Source organism: Pezoporus occidentalis, unplaced genomic scaffold, assembly GCF_034315485.1.
Source record: "Pezoporus occidentalis ecotype Australia unplaced genomic scaffold, CSIRO_AGI_Poc_V1 ctg159, whole genome shotgun sequence".
In the NCBI taxonomy this organism is placed as follows: domain Eukaryota; kingdom Metazoa; phylum Chordata; class Aves; order Psittaciformes; family Psittacidae; genus Pezoporus; species Pezoporus occidentalis.
In genome coordinates, this window is record NW_026913415.1 from 2,703,282 (window position 1) to 2,720,540 (window position 17,259).

General features: G+C 40.7%; 1 protein-coding gene across 4 annotated transcripts in view; it reads right to left on the reverse strand.

Annotated features, from left to right (window-relative positions):
- The window catches only part of TMEM266 (transmembrane protein 266), an 86,854-nt gene that overhangs the window by 1,859 nt on the left and 67,736 nt on the right, over nucleotides 1-17,259 (reverse strand). For all 4 annotated transcript variants that reach the window (XM_062612244.1, XM_062612245.1, XM_062612242.1 and 1 more), the window contains one exon: nucleotides 7,775-7,825. In XM_062612244.1, coding sequence (XP_062468228.1) covers nucleotides 7,775-7,825 — 51 coding nt within the window. The remainder of the gene's footprint in view (nucleotides 1-7,774; nucleotides 7,826-17,259) is intronic.

The window sequence follows — 17,259 nt, forward strand, 5'->3', positions numbered from 1 at the left end:
ACACACGTGCACACACACAGACAATGTAGGTATCTTCACAAGCTGCTCACACACACATACTCTATATATAGTTATAAGGAACTGCATATAGAATACGGTGTATTTACATATGTACACACAAACATTTGATAAGTATACTACAGTGTCCCGCTTTTAAATACATGTAATTATCTACTGTTAGACTACACACACAACACTGTCATATTGTAGATAAGTGTCTACAGCCATGGGAATGTGTATATATATATATATAGAGAGAGAGAGAGAGAGAGGAATATACATATATAATACATCATACCTATATATGAATGCACATGCTCCCCTTATTTATACAGTTTTTAATCTGGCTAATATACATATGTGTACTTCATAATATATAGGTGTGTCTAAGATACACAATCCCTGTCCCCTCCTTTATATATTCATAATCTTTATACAGAGATTTATCTCTCTATATAGGAATATATATGTCTCTATAATCCCCATATGTAATATGTTATACCTAGATATGTACAGACATCTTTTATATCTATATACCCACACATATACATAGTACCCCCTTTAAATTCATTTAATTATCTTTAAACAGAATATACATGCACTTGCTCTCTGTTTTGCACTTGTCTTTATCTAGAAATATTTATGTATATGTATATAAATGGAGAATGTATAAAAAGGGATATACAAATATTACACATCATATCTATATATGAACACAAACCCCCCTTTTTATACAGCTTTTAAATTATACACACGTGCAGATGCAGTATCCATATATGTATGCTCCAATATATTATATATACACATCTCTATCATATACCTATATATATGTACACACATGCATAAAATACATAGATATATATATATAGTCTCTCCTCTCCCCAGACCTTCCCCTTTATATAGTCTTTATACAAAGATATCTCTGTATAAAGAGATACATATAGCTAAAGGGAATGTGTCTGTGTATATAAGACCCCTTGTATAATACCTATAAATGTAGATATTTTTATATACAATACAATGCATTGTCCTCCCTTCAAATACATATAATTGCCTCTCATTAAGCAGAATACACACACCCTGTCTAGCTTTATATGTGTATATTTCTCTGTGTGTATATATATACACATATACACACACATATACATTTAAGAGATAAAGAAAAAATTATATGGGAACAGCCCCCCCTCCCCCCCAATTTATATAGCCATATATTTACACACACTTACAGACATGTCTCTTTATATCCATAGCCACATGTAGAATGGGGATAAATTACAGAGAAATGCACATCTAAAACAATACTGTATACCTATATGCATGTGCATACATTCTATATGATATATATGTTTGTGTGTGTCTGTACCCCGTCTCTCACATGTTGCATATACACATGTATAAAACTATCCATACAGATACTGGGGGGGTGTTAGGAGGCCCACATGTGACACAATATGCATACATATGTACAGAGTTGATACATACTCTATATAATAGTCTCCCCTTTTTACCTACATATCATTAGCTAGCTATAGACTACACACAGCCTTATCTTTGTATATAAATATGTTTGTGTGTAGCTACACATGGAGTATACATATATATGGATATGTACTATATTACACTTGAGCACACACAGTGACAGCTATGTCATATGTGAGCCTGACTATAAAATTACATATTTATATATATTTACATATATGCATATATTTATATACATCTATGTGTGTATTTATACACCTATATGTATGTGTACATTTATATACATATAAAATTATATAAAATCTGTACCCAAACACACCTTTTTATAGATCTCTAAGTAGATTATAGGGATATCTCTATAGATACAGCTACAGCTAACACTGTATGTGCACATCCACACAAGGTATAATACATAAGTGTATGTACAAAGCCTCCTTCACCCACACACACCTGTTTCATACATACATCATCTTTATATAGTGATTTATCCATATACCCATATGGGGGGGTGGGTGTTTATTTCTTCCTCCTCTCTCCCTCTCCCCTTGTTACTACTGTTGTTATATTGTGATATTTTGTGCCACTATTAAACAACTGTTCTAACCTCAGCCCACAGTGTTTACCTTTTTCCCCAGGTCCTCCGCATCCCACAAAGCCACACACAGACACAGGTGCACTGACACATGAAGAGGCAGACATACAGACACAAATACACGGAGGCACTTGCACAACTACAGGCATGCATGCACAGGCACATGCAGACACGTTTGCACACAGACAAGAGCACACATGCTCATGCACACATGCAACGCCACATACGTACAGGCATGTGCGCACACAGACATGCACACAGACACACAGCAGATGGAAACAGATTGACAGAGACTCACATACATGCACAGACACACACAAACACGCATGTAAATGCACAGACACATGCGTATACAGACACAGTCATACACCAATAACGTAGACAGACACAAATAGACACACACACACAGACAAGCACACATGGATAGACAGACTCTGAGATGAGCACACACACACGTGCATGCATAGCCATGCATGCAGACACATACACAGACACGCACAACCCCAGGTGCATGCAGACCCAGACACATGCACAGAGGCATGCACACATACTGCAGCCGCATGGAAACACACACACAGACATGTACGCATGCTTACACAACCACAGGCACGTGCAGGCATGCAGACACAAACACACACACATACATGCACAGGCAAACAGACATGCAGAGACACAGGTGCATGTGTGTACACAGCCATGAGCATGCACACACATGCACGCAGACATGCTCTCTCTAACAGTCCCCTATTTAAATACAGATTTATTCTTAAACACACCCATTCCCTTTATATTTTTCCATGTATGTGTACAGATACATATATTTAAAATACATTATGCCTGTATATGGCTCCCCCCTTTACTGACATATATATACACATCTCTAGATAATCATAGCTGTATAATGGGGATTAACACAGAAGGCTATATGTCTATAAATACTACCACCTACCTATATATATGCACACACACCTCATCAGTACCATATATCTGTGTATCTATATATATAGTTGTTCACACATTTTATATACATGCAGTATTTATAGAGGTTATCCCTACTGGTATGGGGAATGTGTGTGTATAAGGAGCCCCATGTATAGACATATATGTACACACAGACATTTGACACATGCACCATATAATACATATCCTTCTACATAAGTATCATTATCTCTACAAAGAACATACCTGCACATTCCCTCTCACACATGTGCATACTTATGTTTACAGATACATCACTCTGTATAGATATACAGGGGATGTAAATATAGGAATATATAAAACAAAGCACATAAAAATTATGTAATAATCATGTGTATACACACCTTTTTCTGTATCTGTATTAAGGGATGTATATGGAGATGTACATCTCCAACACCATATACCTATGCATAAATGTGCACACACACACCTGTTAACTAGAGAGGTGTATATACAGGTGCATACCCATAATCTTCACATACAGATTTATCCACATGGATAGATATGTGGAATATGTGTCTGTCTATATCTTCCCCATATATAGTACACAATGTGTGTGTGTGTGTATATATATATATATAAAATGCTTTATATATAAATGTGTATATTTGTATATACATGGGGAATGTATATATGGGATATACAGAATAGAGTATACCTATGAACATGCACGCATGTATATACACAGCTGTGGTCACTCACACCCTTTTCATCCATCATTTTTAAACAGCCATACATGTGTGCATGTACATGTATCTTCATATATGGCCATGTAATGTATACAATTGGGATGTATACAGAGGGATACACAAATACAAATAATACCGCGTACCTCTAAAATTTATGTGTGCACATTTTATATACATATATTTAAAATTTGTAGAGAGACACTTATGTATGTGTGTGTGTGTGTATATATATATATATATATAGGCTTTATATACACATCTTTATATATACAAGTGCCCCCATTTATGAGATACTTAAACATATACACACATTTTACATATAATACAAGGTAGTGTTGTGAGAGGAATGGTTAAGCTGAGCATCATAGAAAAGGCAGTTTTCATTGATGGATACAGGTGTGAGGTCACAGAAGGGGACAGCAAGGCTCACCCTGTTACTGCCTGGAGGGAGCACACCGAGGAACAGTGATACACAATCAAGCTAAAAATGATTGACACAGACCAAGAGCACAAAGGGTAAGGGAGACCCTCCCGTTGAGTCACAAGGTTCAGACTAGACTCCCTTGCCCTCTAAACTCCCAGAGGAGCCCAGGTGCAGCTGGATCCAATCTTAGTCTCGGACAACAGTTTACATCTGAAGGGATACAGGTGTCAGCAGACTGCAGTTTTAAGGCACATCTGACTAAGTCAACAGCATTTGCTGCAGTTGCTGTAACAATCCATAAGCACATATTTACATACAGATGATATATAAGGTACCTGTTAAAAACTCCCCTCCAGTCAGTGAAATGTTCTCCTCTTGTGTCTTGACTCTCCTCAGGGGGAGAGGGCCAAGTCTCCAGAAGTGGGGGACTTCCTCAGGTTCTGTCTTTCAGGGATGGTCCTCATGGTCCCATGTGGGGATGTGCTCCAGGAGAGCAGTAAAGGCCACCACGGTTCACAGGGTTGCAAGATGATGGGCTTTAGTCACCAGCGCATTCCCATCCCAGCCACAGCCCCAGTTAGTGCTTACTAGACATCTTCAAACCTCCCGTACCAACAGTGCCTTTCCACTCAGGCTCCACTGAGGGAAGGAGTATTCCAGGGCGGCCAGCGGTGACTGGTTATCCCAGTTCTCACTTCCTGCCTTAGCCAGGGAGCAGGAGGTGCAGCTATGGTCAAGGGCTGAGTCACCGCCGACCCCTCACGTAGAGGCTTGATAGGAATTCCTGAGAGCTTGACATGGCGCAAGGGATGGGGGGTGCATCACCACAGGTACACACATCACATGGGTTTTCTAATACATAAGCTACATACATGTATACAGAGGCTCTCACATACCCACCCACCCATATACAGCTTTACATGTATTTTATACATATATAAAATAGCCATATAGCTACACAGATCTTTTATCTAAGTTCGTATCTGGCTCCATACACACACACATACATGGCTTTATACACACACATATAAGGGGCTGTATAGGGATATACTTACATACAAAATACCATATACCTATGTATGTATATACACACACTCATACAGTTTACATGTAAACTAGACACGTAAAACAGATTATACATAATAACACTGCTCCATAAGAGATTAAAAAGGTATAGGAACAGTCTCTCTCACAGCCCTTTTAAAATATAAACTTACTAATTTTAAAATAAGACATACACACACACTCCCACACCCCCTTATTTTTCCTTTCTGTGGGGGAATATTTACACAGGGAATTAATATATATATATAAAACACATTATACCTATATATATAAAATACATTATACCTATACATGATACACACATGTATGTATCTGTATTGTATGAAATACATAGAATCATGGAATGGTGTGGGCTGGAAAGGACCTTAAGATCATCCAGTTCCAGCCCCCCTGCCATAGGCAGGGACACCTCACACTAAACCATGCCACCCAAGGCTCTGTCCAACCTGGCCTTGAACACTGCCAGGGATGGAGCATTCACAGCTTCCTTGGGCAACCCATTCCAGTGCCTCAGCACCCTTACAGTAAAGAATATTGTACATATTAAAAATACATGTATATACAGTCACTTAAACACTTTTTATAAGTATTAAATATCTGTAGATAAACAGTTCCTCTCATGCATGTATTTATATCTTCACATACAAATGTGTTTTTATAACCCCATGGATCTATATGGAGACAGACCTAATACCTCTACATGTATACACACACTTTATACATACTATAGAAGTATACAGTGACACACAGACCTTTTAATATTTATTGTATTTAACAACGTATCTATGCATATGCGGTTATACATACATACACAGTCCCCCCTTATCTTTAGACTTATGTATACAGACATTTATGTATATATATCAATGTATATAAATCATATCTACATGCATATTCATATTTATAATACTTATAAAATATGTATATACACAGTTGTGCACAAACACCTTTATAGATCTTTACATATATAGAAACGTATGTAGACATATATACCTCAGTGTATAACCACATATATCTACAAATATATGTGGACATCTATATGGAGATATATATGACATATATACACATACATTCAGATTTTATAATACATAATACATATATATATATACACAGACACTTGTCACGTCTCATTTTTATACATACATGAAAAAACAGATGTCTTTAATAAGCATATATATATATATATATCTCCACCTGTATATCAATGTGATATGTCTACCAGGATATAGATATATGATACATTATACACATATATATTAACTACCATACAGTTATACACACTTTCATTTATTCTTATGTTACATATACATCTCTAAATATGTATATATCTGTGTGTGCATGAATACACGGGGTTATAAATATATAATACATTCTACATATACATACATTTTTACATGAGACCAGCCCTCCTCCTCCCCCACACCCCACCCTTTACATATCTTTATATATTTTAGTGTATTTAATATTTAGATAAATATCTATGTATATACAGACATAGCCTCTCACACACACCTTTATACGTATATAGAGTCACTCACATACCTGTTTTGTGTGTATAAATCTTCTCAGATTTATGGGGATGCATGTGTTTGGAGATACATTGTACAAGTATATGTACAAAAGTATGTATTTTTACTTACATCTTTTTATATATAGATACTTGTATCTGGGTTTCTGTGTATGTACGTAGGATAGGAAAATATAATACATTATAGATTTATATGCATACACATATAGCTACATTTTATTCTATTTAATATGTATGTCTATACACAGACACATCTTTATATAGATATATGTATCTTTTTATATATGATTATATTTCATTGTGCGTACACATACTACATATAGGGCTGTATGTATGGGCTGTATGCATATAATACATTATATGCATACATGTACACACATATATACGTATTTGATATATGTGTGTGTGTATATGCAGACAGACATACTTTTATATATCCCTATATATATGTGCAGATACACATCAATAATACATTATACTTCTCTCTCTCTCTCTAGTAAGTGTTCTATAGGTAGGGAGGTGCTCCCCACTTTGCTGCCTGTCCAGCCCTGCTGAGAGCCCCTGTGCCAGCAGGACCACAGGGGCTGAACTGGAGCTCGGGTCATGGCCCATGCCCACTGCTGAGGTTCTTCCCACTCAGGCCAACCAGCACAGCACTGGGCTAAGGCACCACTCCACTTCTCTGCCTTTGTTTTGTCCCTGCCATTCATTCTCGGGTCCATCTGAACCTCTCTGCAGCCTGGACAGCCTACCTCGGGGGAACTAACGTCTCCCAGAGCTCCAAGCTACCATGAACGCCTTCAGCAGGAGCAAACTTTGGGGCCTTCAGCCACTAGAGAATTACTATTCAGGTACAATCTTCCATGGAGCAAACCAACAGATGTCATGGTGGGTTTCATTTTGAGGATGGATCCATGATGGATCAATCTGCATCACTGTTCAGCCTTACCTGGTTTACAGCACACAGGGCAGCGTAAAAACACAGGTCACATTTATGATAATCAAGCAAAACTTACCACTGCTTGGTTCATTGTAGTAGCGACTGATGTAATTATTCATGTCATCCTCTGAAAGAACAAAAAGGCAGCTGTTAGAAGACCATTTAGTTGATTAAACAGTTGAAATTCCACCCTGCCCAGAGCATTACCTTTTGTGTATTTTTAGGCCAGAAGACCAGGTGGGATTTGGCAACACACAACACTAATACACTACTGTTGGTTTAAAATATACTATACAGGTTTTCACAAGTCAAGGGTGTAGTTCTGCACTTGCAGTACGTATGTTGAGCTACATCTGAACTTCAGTAATGGTACGATAAAAACAAAGACATGAGCACAGAAGGGAAAGCAGCAGCTCTTCTGCTCATGCAGAGTTCCGACAATGCAGAAGACAACCTGTTATTTTACAGAAAAGCAGAATATTTTACAATTGCTGAAGAAGAAAACAAACTCCTCACGTTGCAGTTCTGAGCAGGACACAGATACTGCTGCTAAGAAAACAGCACTGGCAACCCAGGAAGAATTTCAAGCTCAAGAGCAATCTGACCTGCCCAATTTGCAGTGTATCGTGTGCTCTAAAAGTATTCTCTCCTTTTAAGTGCTCTTTTTGATACCGTGTTTCAGAAAACCATGCTTATCCCTTTGAGCCAGATTTCCTTCGTCCCCCTGGGCCTCTGTGGCTGCAGTCCTGCCTCTTCACAGCACATTGTGGTTTGCAGGTGAAGGAAACAGATGTTTTCTGGGCAACACTTTCCCCACACAACAAGACCCAAACCACCAAGCACTCTGTACCTGAAATAGCTGCACTCATAAGAAGGCAATCTAACCTGACACTGAAAGGCAACATGGTTGTTTTCCTGGTTTCACTGGATCTTAAAAGCTTTTTCGGCCCTTGTTGATCTTTAAATGCCTGCAGTCAGAGGTGTGCTTTGTGCTAATGTCTGAATTTAAAAAAGAGGCCTCAGAGCAGCTCAAGGCAATGCCACTGAATTAGGAGTACATTGCAAGGCTTTTCAGCTATCTGCTACTAAAATACACTTCATTTCAAGCATGCATAATTTATACTCTCAATGCCACCAAACCTGCCAGCCTGTATGGATACAGGTTCTTGTTCAGGCATGGAACCTTCAGCAACCACCAGACAATACCTGTCTGTATTGTTAGGAGCACACTTCCAGTCTAATTCTAAGCAGAGCCACAGGAAAACAGAACCACAGTTGGGCCAGGATAAAGGCAGCTTCTGCACATGGGGCCACCCCTCAAAGCACATGGCCACGCTCCGGGCAGGAATGGGGGCCTTGGTGTTCTCACTTCCTTTGCCTCCCGTAGAGCCTGCCCCAAATGCCATGATGCTATGCACTGAACTCAGAATACAACTTGGAACAGTTATTCATCTGCCTGTTGTGTCTTACAGCAAGGCTCAAACCAAGTCTTTTCAGGACTGCACACATGACTGCCCTGGCCACCCCTGCTGGCTCACAGAACACCAGGGCACTGTTTACAAACCAGTCAGGTACTTTCAAACCGATTTAGCAGCGACATGGAGACTGCAAAGCCCGGTGCCAACACCTTGCACAGGAAATCCTGTAAGGCACCCACCCATCTGAATCCCTTGGAGTGGAGAGGAAAATCACCTGTTGTCCTGGCTGTACCTGGGACCATCTGCAGACAGGACTTGGGAAAGCTGCCAATGTTAAGGGGTGTTTTATGTTATTATGGGATGGCCTTACTAACGTCCTTGTTTTACATTGCCTATCAATTTATCTCTAAATATACACACATGTGCATGTAAAATATAATTTACGTATATACTTTTTTTCACTTGGAATAGTTTCCTATGAATAAAAGACAATGGAAAGTAATGGAACAACAACAGCAGAATAAATATTTCAACAACAGATTAAGCTCCTGAAACGTTACATTAAAGCAAACTGACAATTAACAAACTCATCTTAGTCACATGGGAGCCTCAGCTGCTTTGGGGAGAAAAGGCCATAAACAATTCCAGTTATCTCTCATTATATTCTACATTGCTGAAAGCAAGGAGTGTAAAAAAAATGCCACAAATACACTGAATGAACTGAAAGCAACTATTTGTGCCTATAAAACATACAAACAAATAAGCTCCAAATACAAATACACACTCCAGCATTGCACACTACCACACAACTCTTTTTGCCTATAAAACACACACAAATAAGCTCCAAATACAAATACACACTCCAGCACTGCACACTACCACCCAACACTGCTTCAGTACTTTCTGGTGATCTACAGTGAGATGAAGTCCCTGCTGCTCAGTATGTGCAGTCAAAAGGGATCAGGAGCACAACTACTGGGGCAGACAGGAAGCAGGGGAGACCAGCTTTTACAGGAGGGTCAGACTAATGTTATTTAAGTTCTACATAGCGTTTTCTGCTGTCAGCGTATTTCAGTTTGGGCTCCAGAAGGGGAGTTGTCTCAAGAAACACTTCAGTCTTCACAGTTGCCCTGGTTGGTTTGTATCTTCTTATTTTTCTTATTTCTGCCACACTGGAATTTTCAGGATCCAGAAGCCTCAGTTTTCCTCCTTTTTTTGGAAATAAACCCATCTTTCCAAATACACAGCAATGTTACCTGAACTTCCTTTTCCAGAAAAGAAACTTTCCATTTAGGAGTCCTTAAGCCATAATGATGCCCAAATGGTATTTATTGAGGAACTGGCAGTAAGTAGAAAGAAAAAGTTTTTTGCTTGTATTTCCCCTGGAAATGGCAACCTTAGGAAAATGTGCATGGATGGTGACTGGGACCTTCTTGCTAGGTGCACCAAGGAAGAATCACAGAATTAGTAATTTAGGTTGGAAAATACTTTCAAGATCATCGAGTCCAAATGTAAACCTAATGCTGCCATGTCCACCACCAGACTGTCCCCAAGCACTACATCTACATGTCACGAATTAAAAGCCTTTACCCCCCAGGAGTGTGGTGATGAAGATCCAGTAGCTGTGAGTCGAGAAGGTAGAATGGGAAGAGTGATGCTCTTCCCAGCTCTTCCCTACACAAAAACGCATCCTAACCTAGTGGTGAGCAAAGATGGCTCTACAATCTTCCCTGGAAAGTGAGAGCGATGGGAAGCAGTCAGGCACAGGCTGTTCTCTGTGGTACAGGAGCATTATTTGCTCCAGTGGGGGGGGGGGGTGTGTGTGTGTGCGAGTGACTGCCAAAATAACATGACATACTGAGACATCTGGAACTGCATCAGGACCAGTGGAAGGCACCAATTATGTAACTGTAAGAGGTGAGCAGCAGAGTAATGTAGGACCACGAAAGGACAGGAGAGCTGACTCCATCCAGCATGACCAGGGCTTTCCATCAGACAGAGGGAACGTCTGGTTGGGAAGGCTGCTCAGACTCCTACCTATCTCACCCAAAACCAAAAGAGCTTTTCCTGACACTGCAACTCTGTAAGTGCAGTGAAGTCAAACCAAGTCCCATCTCTCAGCCTGCTACCAAACCTCTGTCACTGTGTGGTTCTGGGTCAGGTTCTGCCTGACAGCTACTGGATTCTTTCTGATGAAGGTTTTCCAATTATCTGCCCGCTCTCCCCCTGAAAGACTCAGAACACACGTTAAAATGGCTCAGGGAGTAATAAACTGTTTAGAGCACAGTCCCATATAATCTGAACTGACCCAAGAGGGAATTTTGTAGTCTCTCTCCTGGCCCTGTAAAAAACTAATAAATTTGGTGAAGCACATAAATGACATTCCACCCAAGGCAGATCTCTCTTTTAGTTCTATAATCCCTCAACAGTGACCTTTAATTATTTCATCAATGATTTCAGTGAATGAGTCTGCAACACTCCTCCCCCCACACACAACAAATACCATTTGCACATCTTCTAGGTTAGAGGCCTTAAAAAAGGGATTTCTTTTGAAATATTTCATTATTATTTTTACTTCATTTTTTTTTACTGCCATTGATTTTACTGCCTTCTGTCTCTCAAGGCTGAATTTTCTGAACTGGAGCGTTATTTTTTCTGCCTCCCACTGAGGATGTGATTCCTCAGGACAGAGCAATGTCTTACTCCCATTTTCCTCCAGAAAGCAACCCAAAGAAGCACTCTTTCATCTCCATCACTGCTAGCGGACACTGGCATCTTCTCCTTAAAGTAAACATTTGGAAAAGAAAAGTAGCATGAAACACACTTTGCAATAAACACTAAGATACACTCTCAGCAGGGAGGCTTTTCAAGGCACAAGTTATAAGATCAAGCTATTGTCCTCTAAACACTCCTAGAAATAAGAACAGCGATGGCAGCTACGCTGCTCTCACACCAGCCAGTGACACTGCCACAGCCTGACTTTGCCTAGTGTGACACTGCAGTGCAGTAAGAAAAGATGACAGAATGTACTTGAAGCATCTATAAGTGTTTGTAAAGTGGCAATCCACAGGGGCAAACTGCCCACTGAATTTTCCCCTGCAATCCCTGGTATTCCAGATCTGACCTCACCCACCTGAACTTCATGAAACTGTCAGCCAGATCTAAGCTCCTTCTCAGCAGTCCAAGCATAGCTCACGGCTCACTGTGCTGTACCGTCTGATTAACCATCCTGGTCTTATGCAAGATGGCCTGAGCAAAGTTTTTATCCAGTTGCTTTGCTGGCCCTAGAAGGCCTCTCTCCCTTTTCCTCTAGCCACATGGAAAGTTTGTGCCAACAGGAAACACAAACAGCCAGCTGGCACTTTCCAAGGGACTTGCCTTGCTTTCCACAAGAAGGCAGAGTGACACATTAGTGCAAGCTGCAGTACTCGCACGACTGTTCAATTCACACGGGCATCCAGTCCCTGCAGAGGTTGGATGGATGCTTGAGCAAGGGGGTAAACCACCTCAAGAGGAACCAGAGTTACCTTGCACCAAACAAAGAGCAACAGATACAGCCTGGTTGTAAGTAAGAAATCAACCTAAGATGGAAGTCATCGTGCAGAAGGCAATCCTGCTATATGCAACAGGCTCCATGATCAGCAGATGCTGGTGGGACAGAAAAACAAAACTCTTAACTGACAACAAACAGGGTGGCTTTGGCCCTTGCTTCAGCAGATCATGCTGCAAGAGCACTGTGTGCTGAGTTGAGCGTGGCTGAGATGCAAGACACCTTTGTGCCAGCATGGCTGCTGGCTTTGGGGAGAGGATGGCCTGGGGGAACTCTCAGTGATCCTTCCAACCCTGTTCTCTACGAATATGGAACAGCTGAATTGGTTTGTTACAGTCAGCCTGAAGCAAACACAGAGGAATTTGGGTCTGTTCCTGTGAAACAGACACATTTGCTGAGCCTAGAAAATCAAAATTTGAGAAAGAATATGGCTACCAACAAAACAACAATTTGTTGGGTAAACATCAGGGAAAGAGAATAATAATTTAAGTGAAAGGATTCAAAGACCAATTGTTACAAATCGGCATTAAATAAATGTAGACTGGGAATTAGGAAAAGATTTCTAAAAGTTTAGAAAAGGGAGAGGCTGGAGCAGTGTTGGGATGGAGGCTGGGGGCAGAAAACCTCCCTGCTGTCACACGGAGCACGATCTGCTTATGAAAGGGGTTATTGTGAAAGAAGCGGCATACTTGGGACAGCGGAACACGTCCCAGATCTGTGTTCCTTTACCTGTCAGCCACGTCTTCACACCTCTTTACATTAATGGTGGGAGACAACTTCTCCCTCACACACGTGACTGTACGCTCACCACTTCTGGAACTCAAAAGTTTCTACCCCACCCATTTGGTGAATATGAAATTCAAGAGCCCAGCTTCACTAACTGCACACACATTGATGGAAGTGTTGCTTAACATTTAATTCCTTTGATTTCTGCCTGAATGATCAGTGCAGAACCACAAAGCCTGCAAGAGGCACCCACCTAGAAGAAGCCAAATCCTCACTCTTCCACAGATCCATGGAGTTTAACCAGAAAGTGGAGTGCACTTAAGACATAACCATTTCCAGGAGTAGGCTTCAAAGTAGATACACTTCAACATTTGAAAATAACCATAAACTACTTTTATCTATTGTTGTGCAGTAACAGGGCTCGCCGAGCATTAACAGATGATCACCAAAGAAACTGGCTGAGATTTTAGAAGTGTTCAACCAGCTCAGACTGCCCTGCAGGCAACAACTGACAAAAACCCTCCAGTGCTGTGCTCTGTCTTCCCAGACAGCTTATGAATAATCATAAGAGAAGCCTCTGAAACTCCAAAACTTTTCACGATCCCCTCCTGATATCATCCTTCCTTTCCAAAATGGTGGGTACCAACGGGGAGAGCAAGCTTTACTTTTCTCCAAGCACGATCATAAATTGCAGCAGTCCCCCAAAGCAACAGACTTACTGCTAACTCCATAAAAATGGAAATTTGACTCAGGATAGCTAAAATAAGCTTTCTGCAATCCGATGTAACAGAGCTAGAATCCGGCTCTTGCTCAAAGGAGTAGAAGGGTGGTTATATTAATCTTAAACTATGGCAGCACTGTAGAGTTTCAAAACCTGGAATGATATATGCAGGAAAATGAGGGATTTCCACTAGAGACTCTAATTCATATATTATGGGAGAGATTAAAGAATAATAAATTTTGGGAGGAAGTATTAATGGCAATATGGGGCACTGTGAACCTGGCATTCCCTGAAGCCTGAGACTTTGTATACCAAACACTAAAAATGATTTGTACAGGAGCAAAAAACATTAGCTGTTACTCTGACCATGACCAGTTACAGGCTGCATGAGGCAGGAAGACAGCAAGAGAAAAAAAAACCTCCTTTATAATTTAGAGATCAACAGATAGGGTAATATTTCCCATTATGTCAAATGGTAACTGTCTCTGGGAAGAAGAAAGGAGATGACAGCACTTAGGATACTTCCCTTTCTCTTAGGGAAAGGCTGACCACAATGGTCCTGAAAACCATTAGGGGTGCAGCTGTGCATTCGCATATAACAGCTTTTACCCTAAGCTCTTTACAAACTGAGGCAGAGAAGCTAAGTGAAGTGCTCACAGCGCAGCAGATGTCACAGCTCTACCCTGGGTTTATAGCTCCTAGAGTCATGCCCTTCTCTTGAGTCCATCAGCTTTCTGCTGTTGATAATGGTACCCTTTGACTTGCATGCTGAAAGCCCGTGTTTCAGCCTTCATATTTGACTACTCCGGAGATCAATTTTTTGGCAAGACAAAGAAAACCTCCGTTCAAAACTTCCCCGCTTCTTAGCCAAATTAATTAGAAAATACCATGTATCCATTACATTTTCCAGAGTTACGACCACGATGTTAGGAGGTCTCTTGGTGAACTGATCTGGGCAGATAGAAGCGTGTGAGGCAGCAATCAGCTCATTATTCAGAGAATGAGCACAGGGCTGCCCAGGCCTCCAGCAGCTTACCACTGAGCGGCCTGGAGAAGGGGTCCTTCAAGAAAAGGCATGAAATACTAGCTGGGCAGTTATGGGACACTTTCAGAGCCTGGTGACCATCTGATTAGAGCTCTTGCCTTTCCCAGTCTTGTGCCAGCAATTAAGGCACTTCAGATACAAAGAGATCTGCAGAAAGAAAAGCTGTGTGAAAACACGTACTGAAAGCTACCAAATTAGCCAGCACACACAGCTCTCCTGGTGCAGGCCACAGCGTGTGCCTCTCTGCACAAATCCCCTGAGACATTGTGTGTACCATGTGATGTTGTGGTTACCTGACTAACTTTAGTGAATGCTGTAGTAAATGCTTGCACAAAATCCAGTGTAAATACTAGACTACAAGCTACAGCTGCCCCTGAGGAGCTTTAACTTATACACTATCCCATAAAACTCCCAGGTAGGGAAATGAGTAAAGTCTCAATGCTTTCTTATTCCATAGTCCCTTGGAGGTAAAGTATTCTGCACTGAATGTTTCCATTGTTCAATATAGAAGGGGGAAATAAGATTAGCTTGAGATGGAATATCCCATTTTCTGATGCAGTATGTACTCTAGCCAAGTCAAGCTTGCTGGTTTGGCAGAATTCAGGGCTCTCTGAAGCCAGTGATTTTTTGAAGGCTAACAAAGTTAAGTTTGGCACAAACACATGCTTTCCATGCCATACCTTACCCTCAGGTGCTATATGTAAGGCTAATGTTCTGCCACCGCGTAAGAGAGCAGCACATCAGAGCCTCTTCTGCCTAACAGCTGAACTGTGGCTTTGAACTGTAGCTTTTCTTTTAACAGTATTACCAACTTGGTCCCTTATTTCTCCTCCAGCTAGTCAGTGTAATAGGCAACTGCAGATGTTTTTCAAGCTCACAAATGCCATGTGGCACACAGAAAGATTAACTGCAGTCACCATTCAGGAATCTTTAAGGAGGAAAAACACAGCTTAGAGAAAATGGATGCAAAGCAATTCCTAATGTGGTCTGACACAGAAGATAACCTGCAAAACATAACCCTTGACCCAAAAGTCAGGAGTTAAAACACTGGTAGCTTCCAGTTCCAGGCAGAGCAAGTGACATGGAAAGCCCTGAAGACAGCACAGTCAGTGTCACCACAGCATGTGAGAAGTGAGAAGCGGGAGGATAAAGAAATGACCTACAGGAAATGGTTCGATCACCTGTGCTCTGCAGAGACATGTCTCAGGAGTATTCTACACATACGAGATATAGCCCCTCCACACTGCAAACGGAGGCGTCTTCACCTAAGACATGCTCTTCTTCTTTCTGACATACCTCATTCAGGTTTTGCTCATCTTTTGTTGGTCAGATCAGCCACCAGTGTAGATGAAGAAAATGCTGTCAGCATGCCAAAGTGATAATGGTGAAAGGTGCTGCAGCATTGCTGGGAGAGCTGGAGAAGAATGACCCAGTTGAGGTGGACAGGAGAAAAAAAAGGCAGGGCTGGCTCATGGCACTCCTTCCCCAGGGGAAACTGCCTTCTCCTGAACGTGGGAACCAATCCTGAAGATTGCGCATCTACTTCATTGCATGTGCTGGCCAGAATTTTACAGGGAGATCCAACTAATGATCAGTTGTGTTAACCTGGATGTTGGAATGAGTATCTTAGATAGAAGAGCTTTCAGATGAATCTAAACTTTCAGCAAACCTCCTTATAATGTGTACAACACTCTGCAGTTCCAAATGTAACCCTCAAGGAATACATGCATAAATTATATCCACTGGGAAGACCTCTGAAATACTACAGAAAAGGGGGAAACGCATTTTAGGAGGAAGTCTGCTCTACTGTCTGCTTTTAAATACAATTTCAAATCAGGAATAATTAATGGCTGAAGTGTGGTTAGCACTTAGATATTATAAAAAGGAAAAAACAAAATCAATTCTATACACTTCCGTTACTGTGTAGAGAATGGAAAGAATTAACATTTGAAAATATCTGGTCAGCTTTTTCTCTTAAACCTTTTGATTAAAGTATTTCTGTGCCTTGAATTCTAAGGAATTTGACCCAAATAAAGATACCATGCAAACCTCTAATTCAGATAGATTCACATACTGCTCATCTCCCAAGACAATCAAGCAA